Here is a 19665-nt window from a genome sequence, read left to right as displayed (position 1 = left end):
TATTTAATACTTAAAACATGAAACGACTGCTTAATAATTTTGAGATCTATATAATACGTTTTACTGCAAAGGTTAAGTACAAAATAATCACGTTATAAGAACAAATTGCTGCGGAACGCAAGTTGCTCTTGGGGAGGAATATTGTCGTTGCACCGGTCGTTCTTTGAGAGAACGATGGAATGTCAACGGTGAAGAGCTACACTCAATTCTTGTTGCTTTCTGCCTGCAGTAGGGCACCTCCATTGGGATATCTAAAAAGGCATTTGATATACAGTAATACAGAATAATGGCTCGAGTAGTGAAAGTGTTTCGGACTTTAAGAAACCACTGGAAAAAATCCACATTCGCTGTGTGTGTGCTGTCATATGGAGGACATTGGCTGTATGGAAAGCACTGGTTTGTGTTATTACATATCTGACTAATTTCTATGCGTCTATCTAACTTTTGTCTGTCTGTCTGTCAGCTCATTTGCCCTTTACTCGTTTACTTTTTTCACAGTGACAGTGTGCTGCTGAGAGAAGCGTGTATAGAAGCCAGGGTAAGGAATATGTATTTTGAAAACGTGTTCATTCAATATTAGTTAGCTCATTTTTGTTGTTGTTGTTTGTTTGTTTTTCAGTTAATTTTTTAGTACATCAAGTATGCTTTGGCAACTAGTTGAAGTAACGTTAAAGTTAAATCAATTTAATTTAATGTTTGTTAATGTTTATTTTATGACAGTTTTAGTTAACTGTAATGACCTTGATATCTAGTAATTGAAAGTTCATTACAGTAAATGTAATTGTATGTGATTTTCAGGCATTTGGCCACCAGTTAATTGGACCTCAGGAGAATTTGAAGAAAGCCATGGTCATTCTAAATCCTGCTGCCTGTAATGGGTATGATTAAACATGTGGTGCTCGCTGTGCCATATATCATTTTTAAAGCTATGTTTGTTTGCGTTCTCATATTTTAATTTCTCTGCAGAAAAGCTAATGCGTTGTTTGAGAAGAATGCAGCTCCCATTTTACACTTAGCTGGTGTGGAGGTCAAGATTGTGAAGGTACAGTATAATCCTTTATTGGTAAGGTCCTTTGGGATCATTTTTTGTACTTTAATGTATTAAAAATAAAAAACAAATTCTTGCTCTCATTTAGACTGATTATGAAGGCCAGGCAAAAAAGCTCATGGAATTTATGGATCAAACAGACATGCTGATCATTGCTGGTGGTGATGGGACATTACAGGAGGTACAAAAGTATCTTCATAAAGTGGGATTATTTAAAAAAAATATTTTTTAGACAATTTGACTATTTAAATGTGTTGATTTTTACACACAGGTGATAACTGGCCTGCTGCGCAGAGTTGATGAGGTATTTACTAGTAATAAATCTGTCTGGTTTAAGTTATATCGAGCATTCCAGAGTTTTCAGAACTTGACCTACTGTAATCACAGGAGACCTTCAGTAAAATACCAATCGGTTTCATTCCTCTGGGTTACAGTAACTCTTTGAGTCAGAGTTTACATCTGGTTTCTGACAACAAAGTACAGTAAGTTTAATGACTTCACTTTTCAATAATTTTTCCCCAAAATATAGAAAAGCTTGTCATGATCCGATGCCATCTATTTCTGTTTTTTCCAGACACATTACCTCTGCAACCCTGTCCATACTGAAAGGAGAAACCGTTCCACTGGATGTTCTGCAGATAAAAGTAAATTTGAAAGGCATTTAGAAAAATAATTTTTAAAAAGTTTTAAAAAGTTGATTGCGTAAGTTCTGTTTTTAGAGTGAGAAGGAGCAGCCAGTGTTTGCTCTGTTAGGCTTACGTTGGGGTGCATTCAGGGACGTCGCTTCTTCTATCAGCAAGTATGTTGATAATGTTTTTTTTTCTAGCATAAACACAAAAAATGTGAATTTGTATTTCTAATGTGTGTTTTTTCTGTAAGATATTGGTACCTTGGCCCTTTGAAAACAAGAGCAGCACATTGGTTTAGTAGCCTTAAGGTGAGTGCTTTGCATTGTTTTTTTAGCAGTACTTCAATGACATTCATAGCTCAGTTGCACCATATATTGAAGCCTATATATGAATTAGTATTGGAATGATCACAATATCTTCTCCCTTACAGCAGTGGCCACAGTCTCACCAGGCCTCCCTCTCCTATCTGGCTCCTGTACCTCGTCCGCCTGACCTTCCCACTGAAATACCACCCAGACCGAGCCTTCTCTACCGCATCTACCACAGACTCCATAAATACTGGAACCCTCCTATAGAAGGTGTTTTATCAGTTTTATATACATTTCATCACATATAATGTAGTTTAAGGATATTAGCATTCTAATATTGTGAAATATAGTTATTTGTAATACATAAATCCTTAATTCAAGAACAATGTCTTGCATAGACTAATGGACGTCAAACCTTTTTTCGTATCATGTTCAATATCTTTTCTGTTGGTAGAGCCAACGAAAGAGCCTGAGCCAGAGCGATGGGAGAGTAAAGACATTTCCACATTGGAGCTCACAGTTAGCACACACAATAAGAACCCTGCCAGAAGAGTGAGTACTGACAGAATAGTTGCTCTTCGTGGGAATGTATGTAATATAAATTCAATAGAATGTGTCCTGATTGGTACTGTTTACTGTCTTCAGCGTGAGGACGATTCGATGGTTATAACTCTAGACTCAGACTCCCTCACAGTGGGTCAGTTCATCAACGAGGGGTGAGTGTCATTCACAAAACTGCTCGTGAAAGGAGAAATGTTAAATCAGTTGCACTTTTTTATGTCTGCTTAACTTAATTTAATTTGCCGCTAGGAGCTTTCTAGGTTTTGGGTATAAATAAATAATACTTTTTCATTCAGAACTAAGAAAGCATTGAACCCAATGGAGTTTACAGAAGATGCTTCACAGATAGAAGCTAGCGCTGCTAGTCTCAATCTCCCTGAGGTCAGTATAGTATTAGTTTTGGAGACTGATTTCTTTGTAATAACCATCCATTGATCTAAGCTGTGTTGCAGTCCTTATGATCTATTTTTTTTCCTCTCCTGTCCACAGGAGGGTGCTGGCTTTTACGACATCGACAATGAGGAATATGAGGCAATGTCTGTGGAAGTGAGACTGTTGCCACGGAAACTCAAGTTTTTTTGCAGTGCGGAGCGCAGAGAGCAGCTTGCACAGGCTCAGTGATGATGATTGCGTTGTGGAGAGGTTGCCGAGGGACTGCTCACAAAACTGGAAAACATACCAGTTACACCACAAATGAACTCTCAGTTGTCATAAAAGTCATCATACTTTAACTGAACAATCAATGGTTTATGGACAGCAGTCAAAGTGTCATTTGATAGTTTTTAACACCATGGATGAGGTTATTAAGTTATTACAGGAGTAAACTTCATGCTTTGTGTTTTTTTTCTAAAAACTAATATTATCATGAAGATGATAATGCAAAGATGGCTCAAGAACTGCTTAAGAAACTCAAAGCAACACATGATACTTTAACAATGTCTGACAAAAACGAGGACCAATAATAAAAGTCAAATCAATGTCTTATGGTTCTTTTAAGACTTTCCCATGCATTTGTGATAATCCTGTAGCTTCCTTTATATAAGAGAATAAGTGTTTTGTATTTCTCGAAACAACCCTTAAATACTGCACAAACAAAGCATGTGATAGAAAAGAAGGAGCCGTTTATTTCAAAATGGCAGTGAATAAGAATCACTGGCTTTAAAACAACAGACACATGCTGTTAGTTTGTATTACTGTATAGGTAGTGTGTAAGACAGAGGCATCGCACTAGTGCTTTGTGATACTAGTAGAGTAAAACTTTTAAACATTCTTTTAGCTTGTTATTGGGACAAAGACTTAGATAACACTTGGATAACTCACAAAAAAATAACACATACACAATACCGGACAACCTGTACAATAATATACACTTCCATTCATTTACAATAGGACACTAACCAACCAACATCCTACAAGAGAATGCTTTCAAAGATTTATAATACAGAAAGATCTCTGATAGATAAGAAATGTAAAAACAAAATTCACATTTAATCAAATCTTGGATATAAGCAACAGTATTATTTGTTGTTAATTTAAATATTTTATCGAATGTAATTTTAAAGAACTTCATCCATCAAACTGTGACAAACCTGAGTGCCTGCACTCATTACCAAAAAAATCAATTGTCATTATGCATTATTTTATTAGAAGGCTGAAAATTAGATGAACTCAAACTGTAAGCTCAAAAGGCCAAGTAAATACTTTTCCATTTACAATTTCTCAAACTTCCCCAACTATATGAATAATCTGAATAATTACATGTCCAGTTAGGGTTTTCACAGGATCAACATATAAATGCACAAAAAACACAATCGGTCAGCCTTGTGAGGCCAGTTTGCTGCTGTTATTCAGAAATGATCGACCCAAATACAATTAAATAATAAATCCCAAGTATATACATATTCAATGTCTTTTACAAGTAATAATCAGGAGCATTCACAGGAATAGAATCACATTCATTTCTTTGAAGCAAATTAAGGGACTCAAAAAGCTGAATTTAACATTTCTGTGTCTTATTGAAATCAAATGTGCATCAGACTGTGCATTAAATGTACAATTTACATTCAATAACAAGACTGACAGTGATTAAAGGCCTGTCCAGAATGAACAAATACACATTTATGCTTGAAGTCTGTTTAGTGGGCGTTAACAGTAAATGCTTGAAAAGTGAACGGCGTAGACAGCACTGAAATGATAGTCACATTCATCAGAGAAATAATGACCGAGAACCTTTTACACTGTCATTCACATACATCAATAAGTGCTGTGCCAAACTACAGTAGAGAACTGATTGTGTCTATTTGTCCATGCACAATAGATCACAAACAACACAACAAACACAGTGAATAACGTCTGGTTTTTCCCTAAATGAAATGACTGTTTACATGTACATGATTTTGTTAAAAAAAATGTGGAAAAGATCGTCAAAATCTTCACCATCACAGTACTCTGTGTAGTATGCGACATCCATAAAAGTTGTAGAAATACAGATATGACATTCAAAGCAGACTTTACCAAACCGTTGTTACCAACAAAAATACGTGGATCCGGGAAGAGAGAGTTGCCCCGTTGATGGACTGTTTTTCTCTGGAGTCCAAGTGAAGCAGATTTATATTCACATCAGTTCCCCCAGACAGCACTGGCTAGAAGAACAAAGTCACAACTGAAGATCACACAATAAAAAGCAGTAGAGAGAGGCACAGAGATCATCGTGTTTTGGAAACGAGTCGAGTAGAAATCCAAGATGGCTGGAAGGATAATAAGCACACAGATAGACAGACAAGCAGAAAGACATCACTGGATTGACTGGCTGCAGAGTGCACAAAAAGCCTGCAGACGGATTGCACCTTTTGGTGTTGGCAGTATCAGTGCGGTCCAGAAGGGGTCAGGAATGGCTCCTGAGCCAAGCCAGAGAAAGAGAGAAAAGAAAGCAGGTAATCAGTAGGCAGTGTGTGGTAGCCCTAAAAGAAAATGGGCTCCAGAGAGAGCGGCAGAGACTGAGACTCTTACGGGCAGCAGGGGTTGTCGATAACCAGCATGACGTCGATGCCGTAGATTTCCAGCAGGTCGACGAGAAAACCGCGGTCACCCTGAGGATCCAGGCCCATAGCTCTCACATGTTCAGCAGTCAGGGTAGGATCGGCGCTCCCCGCCACCTCAGACAGGGTCTGGAAGATTCTGTTGTTTTGCTCCATGAAGAACCTGGATCAAAAACAGAGGGGAATTTCAAACATATTAAATACAACAGCTTAAATTATTTTCCAAAAACGTTAGCATAGCTATATTTATATTACAAAATAAAGAAATTGTTGAAAGTGTCAAATGACGCTGCATGCAATCATATATGTATATTAACAAAAAAAAATACACCACATTGGGCCTGTAATTTTTAAATGTTAAAAATTACAAGAACGTTAAAAAACATTCTTGGGCCACTGCCATTTTTTTCCCCAGGAAGGACGCATTACATTAATGAAAATTGACAGTAATGTACAATAAATTATTACAAAATACATTATTTCATAATTTCCAACATTTAATACACAATTTATTAATCAGGACAACCGTATTAAATATTGATATTAAGGAATGTTTCTGAAACAAGTCAGGATATCATAACACTAAAGAGCGGGGTAATGAATCCTGAAAAATTCAGCTTTTAAAAACATAAATATAGAAAGTAGTTAATGTTAAATGTTAACAATATATCACAATATTACTGTTTTATTGTATTTTTATATATACAAAGTGAAGCAGATTTATTTTTATCAAATAAATGCATCTTTGATGTGCATGAGAGTTAAATCTTACTAACCTTAAACTTTTGAACTGTAATAATGGCAATTATTATCTATTATTGTACTATTCACAAATCAAAGGATGAAAATGTAGCACTGCATTTCCATAAGTTTCCCAACAATATTGCTTAATCAAGCTAAAGAAAGTAAAACTATTTTCATGTTTTTGCAAACTCTTTCTGTCTCATTAAAATCTGCTGATGTGATAAACTTCCATCATTGTGCTGAGTCGTGCAATTCCATCACGTACAAAATGAAAAGGTCTTCCTCATTAGATGTGCAGTCTCCATCCACCTCCTGAGAGTACAGCAGCAATTGCCTGCAAAGATGTCAACATCATCATATGTCCGTAAACAATACGTTTTCAGGGTTTTTTTACTCATAAGCTTTTAAACATGTAAAAGGCTGACATACCTTTGTTCACAGAGCTTGCGATACTTCTCTCTGTCCGCACTGTTGAGTCTAAGCAGAGGCTGGAGGCTGTCTCTATGTGTTTTTACATTCTGATTGTCAATGTAGACGTCATACAGCTCCTTCTTTTCCTCAAAGATCTTCTCTGTTGTACCTAGGAACCCAAATAAAAATGATTCCACCGATTCATTCCTACTTACTACTTTACCAACTACTACTTATGTTGGAAGTCTTATTTCCTAACCTCCAAAAGCCAAACTCAATTATACTAGACATACTAGACTAGATTGTGCCTCCAACTTTAGTCCTGTTCTTGACTGAGACACTTACAGGCCACGTAAGACAGCTCAGTCTCGAGAGCGGAGATGTCAGCAACGTTGATGTAGAAAAAAGGGCGGAACTCCGGGACGGAGACGCCCATCCCAGGAATGGATACATTAGCAAGGCAGCAGCAACAGTATACTAAGGGATGCAAGTAAAAAAACATGAAGTATCAAAATAACCACGTTTACTATAGATACAGACTATACAAGTGCACAAACAAGTGACGATGTGCAAAAGCAAGATCTTTATCAATGGACTCTCAAGCTATCTTTAACGTGTTTAATGGAAAATACGCATAGACGTTAAGACAGCCATGTGCATGTAAATGGGTTTCCACTCTCACCCCGATAGCAGACCACACCGACAGGGGGAGGAGAAAAAATGAGGATGCGTTTCCTGAGCAAAGCAAACTTCCACAGCACCATGATCTGCTCTCCAAAGAAGCGGATGAACTGGGACATGCAGCCAGCCGGGTGTGTAATCTGATCGGAGGTGGACAGAGAACAGAAAGGGGACATGTTTTGTGCTACTGATCTCTTAATAAATGACCTACAGACACATCGCACGCGTTAAACAAGCTCTTAAAATGGCAAATCATAAAAATCATCACAAATAATAAAATAATTATTAATTAAATATATTATAATAATAGTAAGAGACCATTCACTGAGAGGCCATTCAGCTAATAGTCACAGCTTTTTAGCTGATTAACAGAAGTGGCCATTCAATGTAGTCTTACTTTTTTTTTTTTAAAACCCCTTACAGCCTTGTAAATTCATAATGCAGTTATTCAAAGTTCATTTTCAAAAAACTGATTGGCTGAACAAGGCTTTATTTAAAAAAACAGCATAAGCAAATCTAGTTCTGAGTTACCTCAGCATATTTTTCAACAAGAGTATGGAATGCTTTTTTAACAATAGTGTTTTGTGGACTGAGAAATTTGTCTCACAATAGTTTTTTTCACAAAACTGAACTCTCCCCTGCGTATAATGCTGCTGGGAGGAGCAGAAGTATTGCACCCTGGTTAATCAGTAATGTGAAATTCCCTGAGAGGCCTGGCCTAGATTTCCTCTGAAACTAGAATGAGACACATCAGAAAAAAAAAAAGAAAATCTAATTATCTAACAGTACTGTCATTAAAATATATTTAACTGAACTGGAATTTAATAGAAGCTGAAGCTTTGATTAGTGACGGATAATGCTTGGTTATATCTTCAAACCTTCATCTCTGGATGCATGCAGCGGTTGACTATAGGCCCAAGAGCACTGGTCGGGCAGGCTGTGACCAAGCCGTTCCCTCCCGGGGGCAACACTGCCTTTTTATCCTCATAGAAAGCTTCAAGTGGAGAGTATTGACCTGGACACTGCAACTGGTGCCTTCAAGAGAGCATGCGCAGACAGTTGGTGTTGTCATAAAATGCATTGCAACAGGAAGTTGCTTTATTTAGATGCAGATATTGAGCAACATATATTTTTAACGCAGTAGATCAACTTTATATTACAGTTCTGCATGCTGCATATTACAACCTTAACCAACTGAAGAAGAGATGCAGTGAAGTGAGTCCAAATTAAACAAATTCCATGTCACATCGCATGCAACTCAGACCTTATATTTAATACATAACATCTTAAAATAGAAATGACGAGTGCAGAAGAGTATGAGAAAGAGACCTAACGAGATACAACGCGAAGCGAGCATACACTTACCGGACTTGATTTTCCAGGAAGTGCATGTAACGGTATAGCAGTGTGTAAGAAGGAGACAAAATCCCAACAGATTTCATCCGAGCTCCTCGTTCCAGCTCACTCTCCACGGGCATGTTGGCAAAGCACGCTAGTCCAAAGTAACAGCCTTTACGAAAATATCTACAAAACGAGACAAGCACATTTTATCCCGACTAAACTGAAAGTTTTATACCAGATAATGGAGGGTAGGCATGTGGTATAGACACGCAATATTGAGCAAAATGTTAAAAATGCACTCATGCATTTATGAAAGAGATTCCTACATGAAGTCACTTGAGATCCGATGAGAGCCGCTTGCCATAGACTTGAACTCTACTCCCTCCAGATTCACATCTTGAGGTAGGCACCATTCTATCATGTTCCCTGTAAAAGACGATGTGGGACTATGTAAACAACTGGGAAGCTGTTGGACCGGGTTTTAATCAAACAGTGTTTGCAGAAGAACACAAAAGTCTCTAAATGGCTTTTCCCACTGAGCACCCTATGAACAAAAAAGAGGAAGTCTTAAAAACGGTACAGTAGTCAGCTGCATGACTTATACAACTCTCACTTCATACCATATTCATTTTCTTACAGTTGTGACAGTTACTATACACTTCTATGGCAAAGATGCTTTTAGTTTCTAGGTTGCAGTTATTAGTTTCTCATAAAAAGTGAAAAACAGAAGAGAGAATAATATTAATTCTTAAATTGAATTAAGAGCAAAGAAACATTATTACCACTAATAATATTAATTAGATTTGTAATATATTGTTCAAAATATATTCATATTATTAAGTATATTCATATTAGTGTAACTGATATGCTGTGGGTATAGAAAGCCATTTTGTTGCCATATGACAAAAAAGCACCACGTGAAAGCATAACGATTATAGTCATGATATTTCTTAGAACGCAGCACATTTTATAACTAGATATTTTCTCTTCATCATCATCATCATCATCGTATCGAACATCGTTTTACAATTTTTTTACGTTTATTTCATAGGTAATCTTACCAGATCTTGTGTCGAAAGTCACAACGAACACCGCAACGATTTGATCTTTTTCTTCCCACCCTGTGATCCTCCGATCCCTGACTGACAGTCCATGAAAGGCGCAGTCTCCCTCTTCATCAGTGGCGGAAGCATCCCCTCCCGGGCCGCTGTGTTTCTGGGGAGAGCGTGCACTTTCACCTGAAACAGCTGTTACGCTGTTCGGTCTCGCCGGGCTTGAGTTCAGAGCGATATCTGCCCGTACACCGCCCTCCGTCGAGTAACCAGACAGACCGGATTGTACTGAATCCTCAGTCTCCGGTGATGGAGCCGTTGGGGCAAGTTCGGCCGGGGGAACCTCCTCCCAATCCAGCAGCGGAGCGCGATCCGACTGCTCAACCATGATGTTTTCGATATCGACTATCGATTAAATAAATAAGTCGTCGCACTCGACGCCGAGCGGTCAGTCAAAGCGACAGGCGCTACGCGTGAAACGGAACATAGCGCGTGCAATTCAGACGATCCCTAAATGTAGTAACCCAGACAGGGTAACAGACGCTACCCAGGCGTACACTGTTTTGATGATGTCACATACTTCCGCTCACGTGGTGCAAAGGGGTTATTGTGATCAACCAACTCCCACCCGAAAAATAAATACACAGTATGATGTTGTCTGTGTGCGCACGCACGTAGTACACTAAAATAAATATGCTGACGACTTTGAGGACCGTAACGAGCTTCCCTTGACAGTCAGAATTCAAGAACAAAAGTAGCTTTTTTTGGATGAATAAACAAATATTATATCTATAATTTATTTCTTTGTCATCTATACAGGTTGGATTATTAGTGGTGTTTCAAACTGAATTTTTTCTAAAGCGCTTCACCATTTTACTGTATTCAAAGACGGACTATACTACGAACCAATAGTTTTTGATTGTGGGCCGTGAACTAGCATTTCATTGGTTGAAACTAGTAAACGTACCCGCCCCCTTTAATAAACAAGTTAATTTACGTCGAGCTTCATAAGAAGGAAAGAAAAGGAAGTAAAACATTATGATCCTGTAAAGGTGACTGATGACCACAAGATACTGCGAGGGGGATATTAAAACTCGTAATTAATTTGGGCTGTTATATTTTATGTACTTTTATGCTCAGAATTTCAAATATACAGAGAAAAGTGATAACTGTTACATAAAGTAAACCTGTAAACAGAGCAGGACAAATCCTTATTTAGTGAACAGATTCAAAAGAACTCATAAGTTTTGATTCAAAATATTTGTCGCTAGTTAGCGGAGTTAATTAACGGTCGAGCCACTCCGCCCACAGTTAAAGGTCCTCATTAACGTTATCGCGCCACGTTCAAGCGTGTTGGCCCATGAGCTCATCTCAGGGTAAGTTGGAAATGTTTTTATGTTGCTCAGAAGGGCGTGAAAACGACCGTGGCCATTTAAGTGATCTTAAAATATATTTTGCAAATGTTTTGATCTTCTCGCAACAAACATATGAGATCTATGAGATACTGAGGCCTACCTAAGGAGACTACTATCGTAACTTGTGATTATGTTTACATTTTGTGTCCGTGTGTGTAAATTTTTACTACGTATTATATTAAATACAGTAAAACAGCATGTCACAATTGCTAAATAAAAAATGATTTATTGAACACCATCAATAATTGCATAGTACTATCTATCATCCCATTCTGTAGTTATCCATATTGATTGATTGATTGTTCATTTACCAAGTTAGTTCTAATTTACACGTTAGTTGCCAAATTGCCATACTGACCCACTTATTTTTCCTTAAATTTATGACGTTTTCCTAACTGCAGTGGTCTGAAATGGCCTCTGTGAATGGAGCACAGCAGCACCTTAACTTCTCCAGCAGTGGGGAGGAGGACAGCAGTGATAATAGCTTTGATGAATGGGCACACAGGAGTGCTCCGGTCAGAAGCCCCTGTCGGACACCCCGGGTACAACGGCACCGCACCAGGAGTATCACGGTGTCCCCTACCTCTCCGATTCCGTACGCTGCTTGGAAAAAACTCCGGCTTTGTGACTCCCCCAGTACACCAAAGGTTGCAGTGCTGTTTCATGTCAGCTTTAATGCGATGATGATCTGCTGTACGCGTTTGCAGCAGCAATGCATATGACCCTGTAAAGAATTGTTTACAGTTTATATCACCGACCTTCCTTTACCTACAGAGTTTGCTGTCGAAATCGTCCCACCCTTGCTCTAGCATCAAGCCATGCCGCAGTCAAAGATTCCTTCGTTTGTCTACTGCTTTTGATGGTGTGCCCTCAGTGAACGTTAACCCTTTCACACCAGAGACGGTGCGCAGAAACAGGGAACACCACAAGAGGAAGAGCCAAAGGAGTGACGATGAGGATGATGCAAGGTAACGGCGCTTTCTTTTTAAGTAACACGTGTGGAGGAACTAGATTTACAGTGAAGTACACTTGCAGATCTAAGGAAACTCAGAACTCGTCAGAGGATGAAAATTTCTTCCTCCCCTCAAAGGTACGGTTTCAAAGACCATTGCTTATTCTTGTCTTATTATGTAGTAGGTTTATAAATCTTCGTAATCCCACCAAAAGCTTTGGCAAATCTGTGTTCTCTCACACGGGTCTCCCATCTGTTGGCCTTCAGAGGCCAGCAGTGTCAGCCCGCATGCTGTCACGTTATGAGAGTGAGTTTCTAGAGCTGAGCTGCATCGGCGTGGGCGAGTTTGGTTCCGTGTATCGATGTGTGAAGAGGTTGGATGGTTGCATGTACGCCATCAAGCGCTCGCGCAGGCCAATTGCAGGCTCCGCCAATGAGTGAGTCAGCACCGCCAGCCACATTGGGCTTAATGTTCTTAGTTTTCCAATTCTAAATATGGCTAGATTCTGTATATGAATCTTAGACTACTAGAATTTTTTATTTTTTCCCTTCTTCAGGCAGCTGGCCTTGAAGGAAGTGTACGCCCATGCGGTGTTGGGCCATCACCCTCATGTTGTGCGATATTACTCCGCATGGGCCGAGGATGACCATATGATTATACAAAATGAGTACTGTGACGGTAGGACAGAAGCTAACAAAACTATGTTGACTGTAATGTGTTTGGTAATTGGAGTTGAGACCGTTTTTACTTCGAGAACTAGGTTAACTCCTAAGGTTTTTATAGGTGGTAGCCTCCATGATTCTATAACTGAAAAAGGAGAGCAAGAGGAATTCTTCAGTGTTCCTGAGCTGAGGGATCTGCTCCTTCAGGTCTCCATGGGGCTCAAATACATCCACAGCCTAGGGCTAGTGCATCTTGACATCAAACCCAGTGAGCTTTGTTTCTCACATGCTCGCATACCACCTGATGAAAACTGGATTCGTACATTTATTTAAATTTTCATTCTTTTTAGGTAATATTTTCATCTGCCGTCGCCCTAGCTCAAGTGCAGGTGGAGAAGGAGATAGTGAAGAAGAGGATGAACGGCCGTCCTCTGGAGTTGTATATAAAATTGGTATCTACCTACCTGCCCATGTGTTTAAACTCCTTAATGCATAAATGATTTGTCATGGATCTTAACTGCCCCAACTGTAAACTCTCGATATTATTAGTGATGCACCAAAAAATACTTTTTAAGCAAAATTAAAGTTTTAGCGGAGATTCTTTTTGGTAAGTTTAAGAACTCTGTGCTGTTCAGGGTCTTATGAACCCAAATTACAAATGAAATGAGCATAATAAACTAATCTCAATTCAGATTTGTTTTTTTCTCGACCATCCAAAACCATTTTGACCAAGATAAAAAAAAAATTGTTTAAGCCAAAAATGTCTGCATCACTAAATCAAATAATGACAATTACAAACTATTAAAATCAAAATTGAAATGTTTCCTCTTGCGATGGATATAGCCACCATTGCTGACATGGCATTAAATCACAAATATTAAAAACCAACCATGTTTAAGCAGTAGCCAAAAGTATGTTGTGTGGGTTAAAATTGACTCTTCTTATGGCAAAAATTATTAGGACATTTAAATATGTTCCATTAAGATATTTTGTCATTCTTTTTTATCATATTTTGTAATTTTTACTGCCATAAATATATCAAAACATTATATATTTTTTGATAAGTAATATCTGGCCAAATGTTGTCCAATCTTATCAAACCATCTATCAATAGAATTCTCATCTCTTCTGATTGATACCGACAGATGATGTAGGAATTTTAATTTTGAAAAATTGAACCTTTATGGTTTTGTGGTCCAGGGTCAAGTATGTGATGAGTATCTTGATCTTTAGGTGACTTGGGTCATGTAACATCCATCTCAAGTCCTCAGGTAGAGGAAGGGGATAGCCGCTTCTTGGCCTACGAGGTCCTGCGAGAGGTATATTTGTTTAAACTTGATCAGAGTGTTCTGTTGGTTGCAGAGTTTAAACTGTAGCAGTCTTATCCAGAGGACTGCAGTGATCCTATATACAGTAGGAATGAATGGCTTTTGGATTTAACCAGATGTTGTCTGCTTTTTTTTTCTTCTCTTTACTTGCAGAACTTTACATATCTTCCTAAAGCAGATATTTTTGCACTGGGCCTGACGGTGTTATTAGCTGCTGGAGCTCCACCACTTCCTCAGAATGGAGATGACTGGCACAGCCTCAGGCAGGGTGAGCTTCCCAGCCTGCCCCAGGAATTACCAGCACCCTTTAAAGACCTTCTAAAGGTGCATTTTTATTATGCATCACATCTGTGGGGTTTGTTGCACTCTCTTTAATGGTTTATTGTTTTGTTTCTATAAAGTTCCTTAAAACAGAAGTTTACTTTTTATTTATAAAAAATGACCTGAAGATGAAGCCTTCACTGGAGCAGTGGCTTTGAAAAGGTGCAACTTCCTTATTTGTACCTAAATGATACATGTTCGAATGTATCGTTTAAAAGGGTACCACAGCCTTTTTTTATAGAGAGGTCTTCAAAATTGTTGTCCAAAAAAATACAGGGTGTTGTTTTTTTGTTTTTTTAATACAGCTTTTAGTTGAAGACATCTCACTTTCAAAAAAAATGTGATTTATACAGCCTAAAAACTGTATAAATAAGCTTTCCATTTGATGTATGGTTAATGTATTAGGATAGGACGATGTTTAGCTGAAATAACTATTTGAAAATATGGATTCTGAGGTTGCAAATCACCTTAAGTTGTCCAAATTAAGTCTTTACCAGTACATTATCAATTAAGAAGTCATGGAACATGGTCTTTATTTATTTTAATTTTTTTTTGTCCAGGATCACATTTATTTATTGTACCAGCAGAGGGCACAAAACCTACTACCATAATGCTAGTTGAGTCAGTGTAGTTTCCCTACATTCCTGAACATGCATGAAAATTTCTTTAGAATTTTCTTGAGCAATCTGGTGGTTTTCATGTTAATTACATTGAATCAGTCTGAGGTCAAGACTGAAAAACTAATATGGGCAATACATTTGTATATGATAGACGCTGTTGGATCCTGATCCTGCTACTAGGCCGTCTGCATCTGCGTTGTGTCGTCATGATGTCCTGCGCCAGGAGAGAACTGGCAAACTAGCTGCACAACTTCGCAAAGAATTAAATGTAGAGAAGTTCAGAACAGCTATGCTGGAAAGGTGAGATGAGTGATCTTGCATTTACTGAATTTCATGAATCACTTCTGCTTATAGAGGTCTTAATTTGCTATGCCTTTTATTGCTATTTAGAGAACTCAAGGAGGCCCGACTGGCTGCTACCTCACCACAACAGTCATCACGACCAGGGTCTCTTACAAGAGCTGGGAGGAAGCTTGTGGGCAGAAGTGCTGCCCGTTCCATGAGTTTTGGTTTCCCTGGATACTAGCACTGAATTTGTCCTGTACTGCATGTCATCAGACCTACATACTGTATTTCTGTAATGCAATAGTCGGATGCTTTCGCATTAATCAGCATTTGTCACTGGTGAAACTTCAGATCTTCTATTGGTCTTAACCCTTAACACTGCCATTTTTAGTTTTATTTGTGGCATGAATCTGTTCATATTTATGGTTTGCTGTTGACTGACATATTTCTTTTCAAATAACTGGTGCTTTTTAATTGTAAATAAAGGGTTTTAAATGTTAAATTTCAGAGGTTGTGTTTTTTTGGCTATTCAATCAGGGCCTGTCCAGATACCCACATTTGCGATATTGGCCACTTGAGTGTGTGCATTTAACAGGAGCATGTCTCATCATGCAATTTTTTTTATTTATCAATTTATTTTTTTTCTTTCTGAAAATCAAATAGAGCTCTTGCAACCACTTACATTTTTACAATACTGTAAGTGTGTCCCACTGGGTAAGGAAAAGTTCAATACACCTGTGGTCTTCAAAAACAGGAAACATCATGCAAGCATGTGGTTTTGGTGGTTTTGATCATACTCTAGCAGGATGTCCTAGTACAGTGATTTTCAAAGGACCTTGCTTAGTAAGTTTGTAATGTAAATAAAAATGTTGAAACAAATACCTGTGTTACATTCAGATTTAACAAGTGTTCCAGATGTACCTTTTTCTTATTTTGTAAACCGGATGGCCTTGGACGTTGCCTGTTTCAGTCTGCATGCTCTAGACTGGTATTTACTGCTCTGGCCATACACTTTTTTTTTTTTTTTAAACCTCTTTTCCTCATGATCGATTATCTAGCCTGTGCAGAAGGGGAACTCCGTTTCCAAAAAAACCCCTCGCTCCTAAAGTGAAGATAAGTTAAAGAGGGTAAAGTCGCGTGGGTAAAACCACGAACTGTGTTTATCTTTGCCTTGCTGAGTCATTCTCGGCAGCTGCTACATTTAGAAAGGTCACACATATTTGTATGCCTTAAAATTTTAAGCAAACAACGAAAACAACATTCTACAGAAGTTTTTATTATTATTAAAAGCTATCATTACTATGCGGAATTCTTGCGTTCTTGTATCCTGGCCACGCCTTCCTGTGAAGCGTCATCACGTGTGACGCGGAAGGCGGGGATTCTTCTCTAGACTGGAAACACTTTTGTTTGTTTATCAGGGGCTTCGCTATTATGTGATGTTTTGACTTGAAGTCTACGTAAGTAACGAATTTTTCTTTTTTCACTGGAAAGTAAGTACAGTTACCACACATATAGACAGGGTTTAAACGCGCCTCAAACAAGAATAAATCATATTCGGTGTAGTATTCAATTAGCACACCACCGGTAACGTTAACTACTTTTGCCGCTGGATCTTAGACTAGTGTTTATCCAAGTTTCCGTGAATAGTGTTACGAGAGTTAATGCGTTTTTTTAAAAAAATATAAACATTCTTTCAAATATTTATAGTTTTATTTATCCGGATTATAGCTTGATACATTTCGCTTCCCTCAGTTTGACTGAAATTTAAGCATGTTAAGAAATGCTATGTTACCTCTTGCTAGTTTTTATTTTATTTTTACTGCATTAATCACCGAGCTTCACCTAGGAGCCGTGTGTGTGTTTCCTAGGGATGAACTTGGGCTGCAGTTTTAAGTTAATTTGTTTTGATCAGAGAGAAACCGATCTCTCTTCTGCAGATTCGGGGAACCAAACTCACTGTAAACTAAACTGGGTAATCTACTAAACGTCATTAAAACGTGTATAAATGACCCCCAATCACAAATATGTCATCAGCTGCTAGTTAGCAAGTTTTTGGAAACATTTCATTTTACGAACTCCCGCTGTCTTACAACACCAGACAAAATATCTTTACGATCACGTTTATTTAGCTATACTGTATAGCAAACTATAGATCGAAAGAGATTTTTTTAGTGACAGCTGTAATACATTTCTTTAGAAGTCACGTGTTAAGTATTACATACAGCTATGGTATTCCTGTAGCTTAGACAGTGGAGCATGTCATAGCTTAAAGAGTTTGTCTAACAGAATTAAATTTCTTTCTTTATTTTTTATATTTTTTTTACAATCATGGATGTCCCCAAAAAGTAGGCTTTGTCATATATTGCTCGCTTTTGGGTTCACATGCATCCCCTAGACACAAACATAGTGTATAGTATAAATATATACCTACGTGAAGCATTTCTTATATTTAAATATGTTAATCGGGCCATGTTCAGTCTTGTAACTCCTTATCTGGTCATGGGTATGCAAAACAGTAGCAGTGACTGATTTCTTTCAATATTATCGTGATATTGAAACTAACTGCTTTTATCTTTCCTGAATTGCAGTGCACCTGTATAAGGCATTGTACGGGTTTGTGCAATGGACTACAACAGAAACTTTGACAGCTTTCCGGACACTTCGCTGGTGCTCCTTGCCTTTCTGAAACAAAAAGGCTGCCAAAATAGCCAGCTTAAAAGAGAGCTTGATTATCTTGATGAACAGCTAAAACTGCCTACAAATCACAATTATATTGAGAGTGATGAGGAATTACAAGCAGATGGACACAGTTTCTCAGTCAGCCACAGAGAACTTCTACATGAATTTCAGAATCAAGTTCAGCCTCTACTACCAGGTATATAATTTCCTTTGATTTTAAATAAAATCTTTTGATTTATACCAATCAGCCAATGATTCGTTTCACATTACGGCTGATAACTGATTGTGAATACCTAATATTCTAATTTAAATAAAACCTACTTATTTTATTTTTTTTTTATGTGTATGGATTTTTATCAAGAAAAAAATGCTAAATATTTCTAGTGCTATACCTTCAAATTTTGGCCAGATGACAGCAAAAGGTAACTAAAATATAGTTTGACTTAGTTTAACGGTGTGACTTTTGTTGTTGTTGTCTGTGGCGCACAAATAAAGATATTTTGAAGAATGATAAACAGTTTCACTTCCTACCAACTTCCATTGTATTTTCAAAAACAGTTCAATAGAAACCGAAAGTGTTCAGTTGCCAACATTCTTCAAAATATCTGCTTTTGTTTTTCACAGAAGAAAGTGAGTCGTACAGGTTTGGAGTGACATGAGGATTAGTAAATTACTAATATAGAGAAATATTGACACTGATCAATTTTGCAAGCCTAATTATCAGGTATATTGAAAGTGCTGCATTTGTTCTCTGTGTCTGTTAATGCTGCTAATGTCTCTCTCCATCTCAGTCAATGCAGAAGAGGATCGGGCAGCGAGGGAAATGGCTGCCGAGTTGATCAGAATCGCAGACTTGCTTGAGCACAGAGTCCTGTCCCAAGCCGCTGACAGTTTGACCAAGAAACTACGCAGATCTCAGGAGAAGGTGAGACAAACGACTGTATTGCAAACGATCTAATTATACACTAATGGTTGCTCCTTAAAACTGGAAACGCCATTTACAATTTTCCTTGAACATTCACAGTTCTGGGGTGGACATCTGTCTGACGGAGTGCAGGCTTTGCTTGACCAGGTGGCGGGGGCCAAAGAGTTTAAGAAGGAACTTGTGGAGATGGCCTTCACTTTTGTGCTTATGAAAACTGTTTGTGAACATATGCCTAATTTTTTGCTCGGTCTTTATGGCACAGTGGTGCAGTATTTTCCATACAGATCCAACAGATGAGCTTTATGTTCCAGTTATACATTTATAAAGTATTGAATGGTGTATGTGTAAATGATTTGAAATCTCTGCATGTAAAGGCAAACGTATAGTCTTTGCTTTAAGTTTTCTTTTTTTTTTTACATTACCTTGTAACACTCTCTGTGAACAATAATTTGGCCAGGTTTTATGGTCTTATGGTTGATTAAAACAAGAAACTATGCATTAAACCAAATTTGTGAAAAAAATCTCATAACTTTCTTTTGATCTTTCATGTCTTCTCATTCAGACGGTAAAGGATATCACATGATCAACCGCCACTATTTTATTACATCTGACTCATATCGGTACAAAATAGAGGAAGTTTAGTTCAGAGTCTGCATGTCTTTTA

The 19665-nt window shown here is 37.9% G+C and overlaps 4 protein-coding genes across 10 annotated transcripts; 3 read left to right on the top strand and 1 right to left on the bottom strand.

Annotated features, from left to right (window-relative positions):
* The first annotated feature begins 143 nt into the window (after window positions 1-143).
* Window positions 144-3535, top strand: agk (acylglycerol kinase). 2 transcript variants are annotated; one of them, XM_043264765.1, is made up of 15 exons: window positions 144-396; window positions 499-538; window positions 799-878; window positions 967-1042; window positions 1137-1229; window positions 1320-1352; window positions 1436-1530; window positions 1623-1692; window positions 1768-1847; window positions 1928-1985; window positions 2111-2255; window positions 2440-2537; window positions 2631-2701; window positions 2843-2927; window positions 3036-3535. In XM_043264765.1, exons 1-15 carry the CDS (start codon window positions 287-289, stop codon window positions 3165-3167), a joined length of 1266 nt encoding a protein of 421 aa, XP_043120700.1. In that variant the 5' UTR covers window positions 144-286; the 3' UTR covers window positions 3168-3535. The 2 variants fall into 2 exon arrangements, with proteins under 2 accessions (XP_043120700.1, XP_043120699.1); XM_043264764.1 differs by having other exon boundaries at window positions 2108-2255.
* A 112-nt stretch (window positions 3536-3647) lies between these two features.
* Window positions 3648-10392, bottom strand: dennd11 (DENN domain containing 11). Of its 4 annotated transcripts, none has more exons than XM_043264762.1 (10): window positions 9823-10392; window positions 9088-9187; window positions 8786-8944; window positions 8299-8455; window positions 7422-7560; window positions 7085-7216; window positions 6758-6908; window positions 6594-6662; window positions 5556-5747; window positions 3648-5443 (listed from the first exon to the last, which is right to left on the bottom strand). In XM_043264762.1, the coding sequence occupies exons 1-10, from the start codon at window positions 10199-10201 to the stop codon at window positions 5431-5433; spliced, it is 1491 nt and encodes a 496-aa protein (XP_043120697.1). In that variant the 5' UTR covers window positions 10202-10392; the 3' UTR covers window positions 3648-5430. The 4 variants fall into 4 exon arrangements, with proteins under 4 accessions (XP_043120697.1, XP_043120695.1, XP_043120696.1 ...); XM_043264760.1 differs by having other exon boundaries at window positions 3648-5188; XM_043264761.1 differs by having other exon boundaries at window positions 3648-5184.
* A 456-nt stretch (window positions 10393-10848) lies between these two features.
* wee2 (WEE2 oocyte meiosis inhibiting kinase) lies at window positions 10849-15899 on the top strand. 3 transcript variants are annotated; one of them, XM_043264757.1, is made up of 12 exons: window positions 10849-11189; window positions 11630-11875; window positions 12003-12196; window positions 12264-12318; window positions 12448-12617; window positions 12738-12859; window positions 12965-13111; window positions 13194-13295; window positions 14077-14162; window positions 14325-14495; window positions 15264-15412; window positions 15503-15899. In XM_043264757.1, exons 2-12 carry the CDS (start codon window positions 11639-11641, stop codon window positions 15636-15638), a joined length of 1569 nt encoding a protein of 522 aa, XP_043120692.1. In that variant the 5' UTR covers window positions 10849-11189; window positions 11630-11638; the 3' UTR covers window positions 15639-15899. The 3 variants fall into 3 exon arrangements, with proteins under 3 accessions (XP_043120692.1, XP_043120694.1, XP_043120691.1); XM_043264759.1 differs by lacking the exon at window positions 10849-11189 and adding an exon at window positions 11220-11352; XM_043264756.1 differs by lacking the exon at window positions 10849-11189 and adding an exon at window positions 11361-11379.
* Window positions 15900-16592: 693 nt separating this feature from the next.
* Window positions 16593-19524, top strand: bida (BH3 interacting domain death agonist). The gene is made up of 4 exons (XM_043264011.1): window positions 16593-16854; window positions 17986-18272; window positions 18868-19001; window positions 19101-19524. The coding sequence occupies exons 2-4, from the start codon at window positions 18020-18022 to the stop codon at window positions 19296-19298; spliced, it is 585 nt and encodes a 194-aa protein (XP_043119946.1). The 5' UTR covers window positions 16593-16854; window positions 17986-18019; the 3' UTR covers window positions 19299-19524.
* The last annotated feature ends 141 nt before the right edge of the window (window positions 19525-19665 follow it).

The sequence above is a fragment of the Puntigrus tetrazona genome, chromosome 18, assembly GCF_018831695.1.
Source record: "Puntigrus tetrazona isolate hp1 chromosome 18, ASM1883169v1, whole genome shotgun sequence".
NCBI classification, from domain to species: Eukaryota; Metazoa; Chordata; class Actinopteri; order Cypriniformes; family Cyprinidae; genus Puntigrus; species Puntigrus tetrazona.
This window is presented reverse-complemented; position numbering and strand designations above follow the sequence as displayed.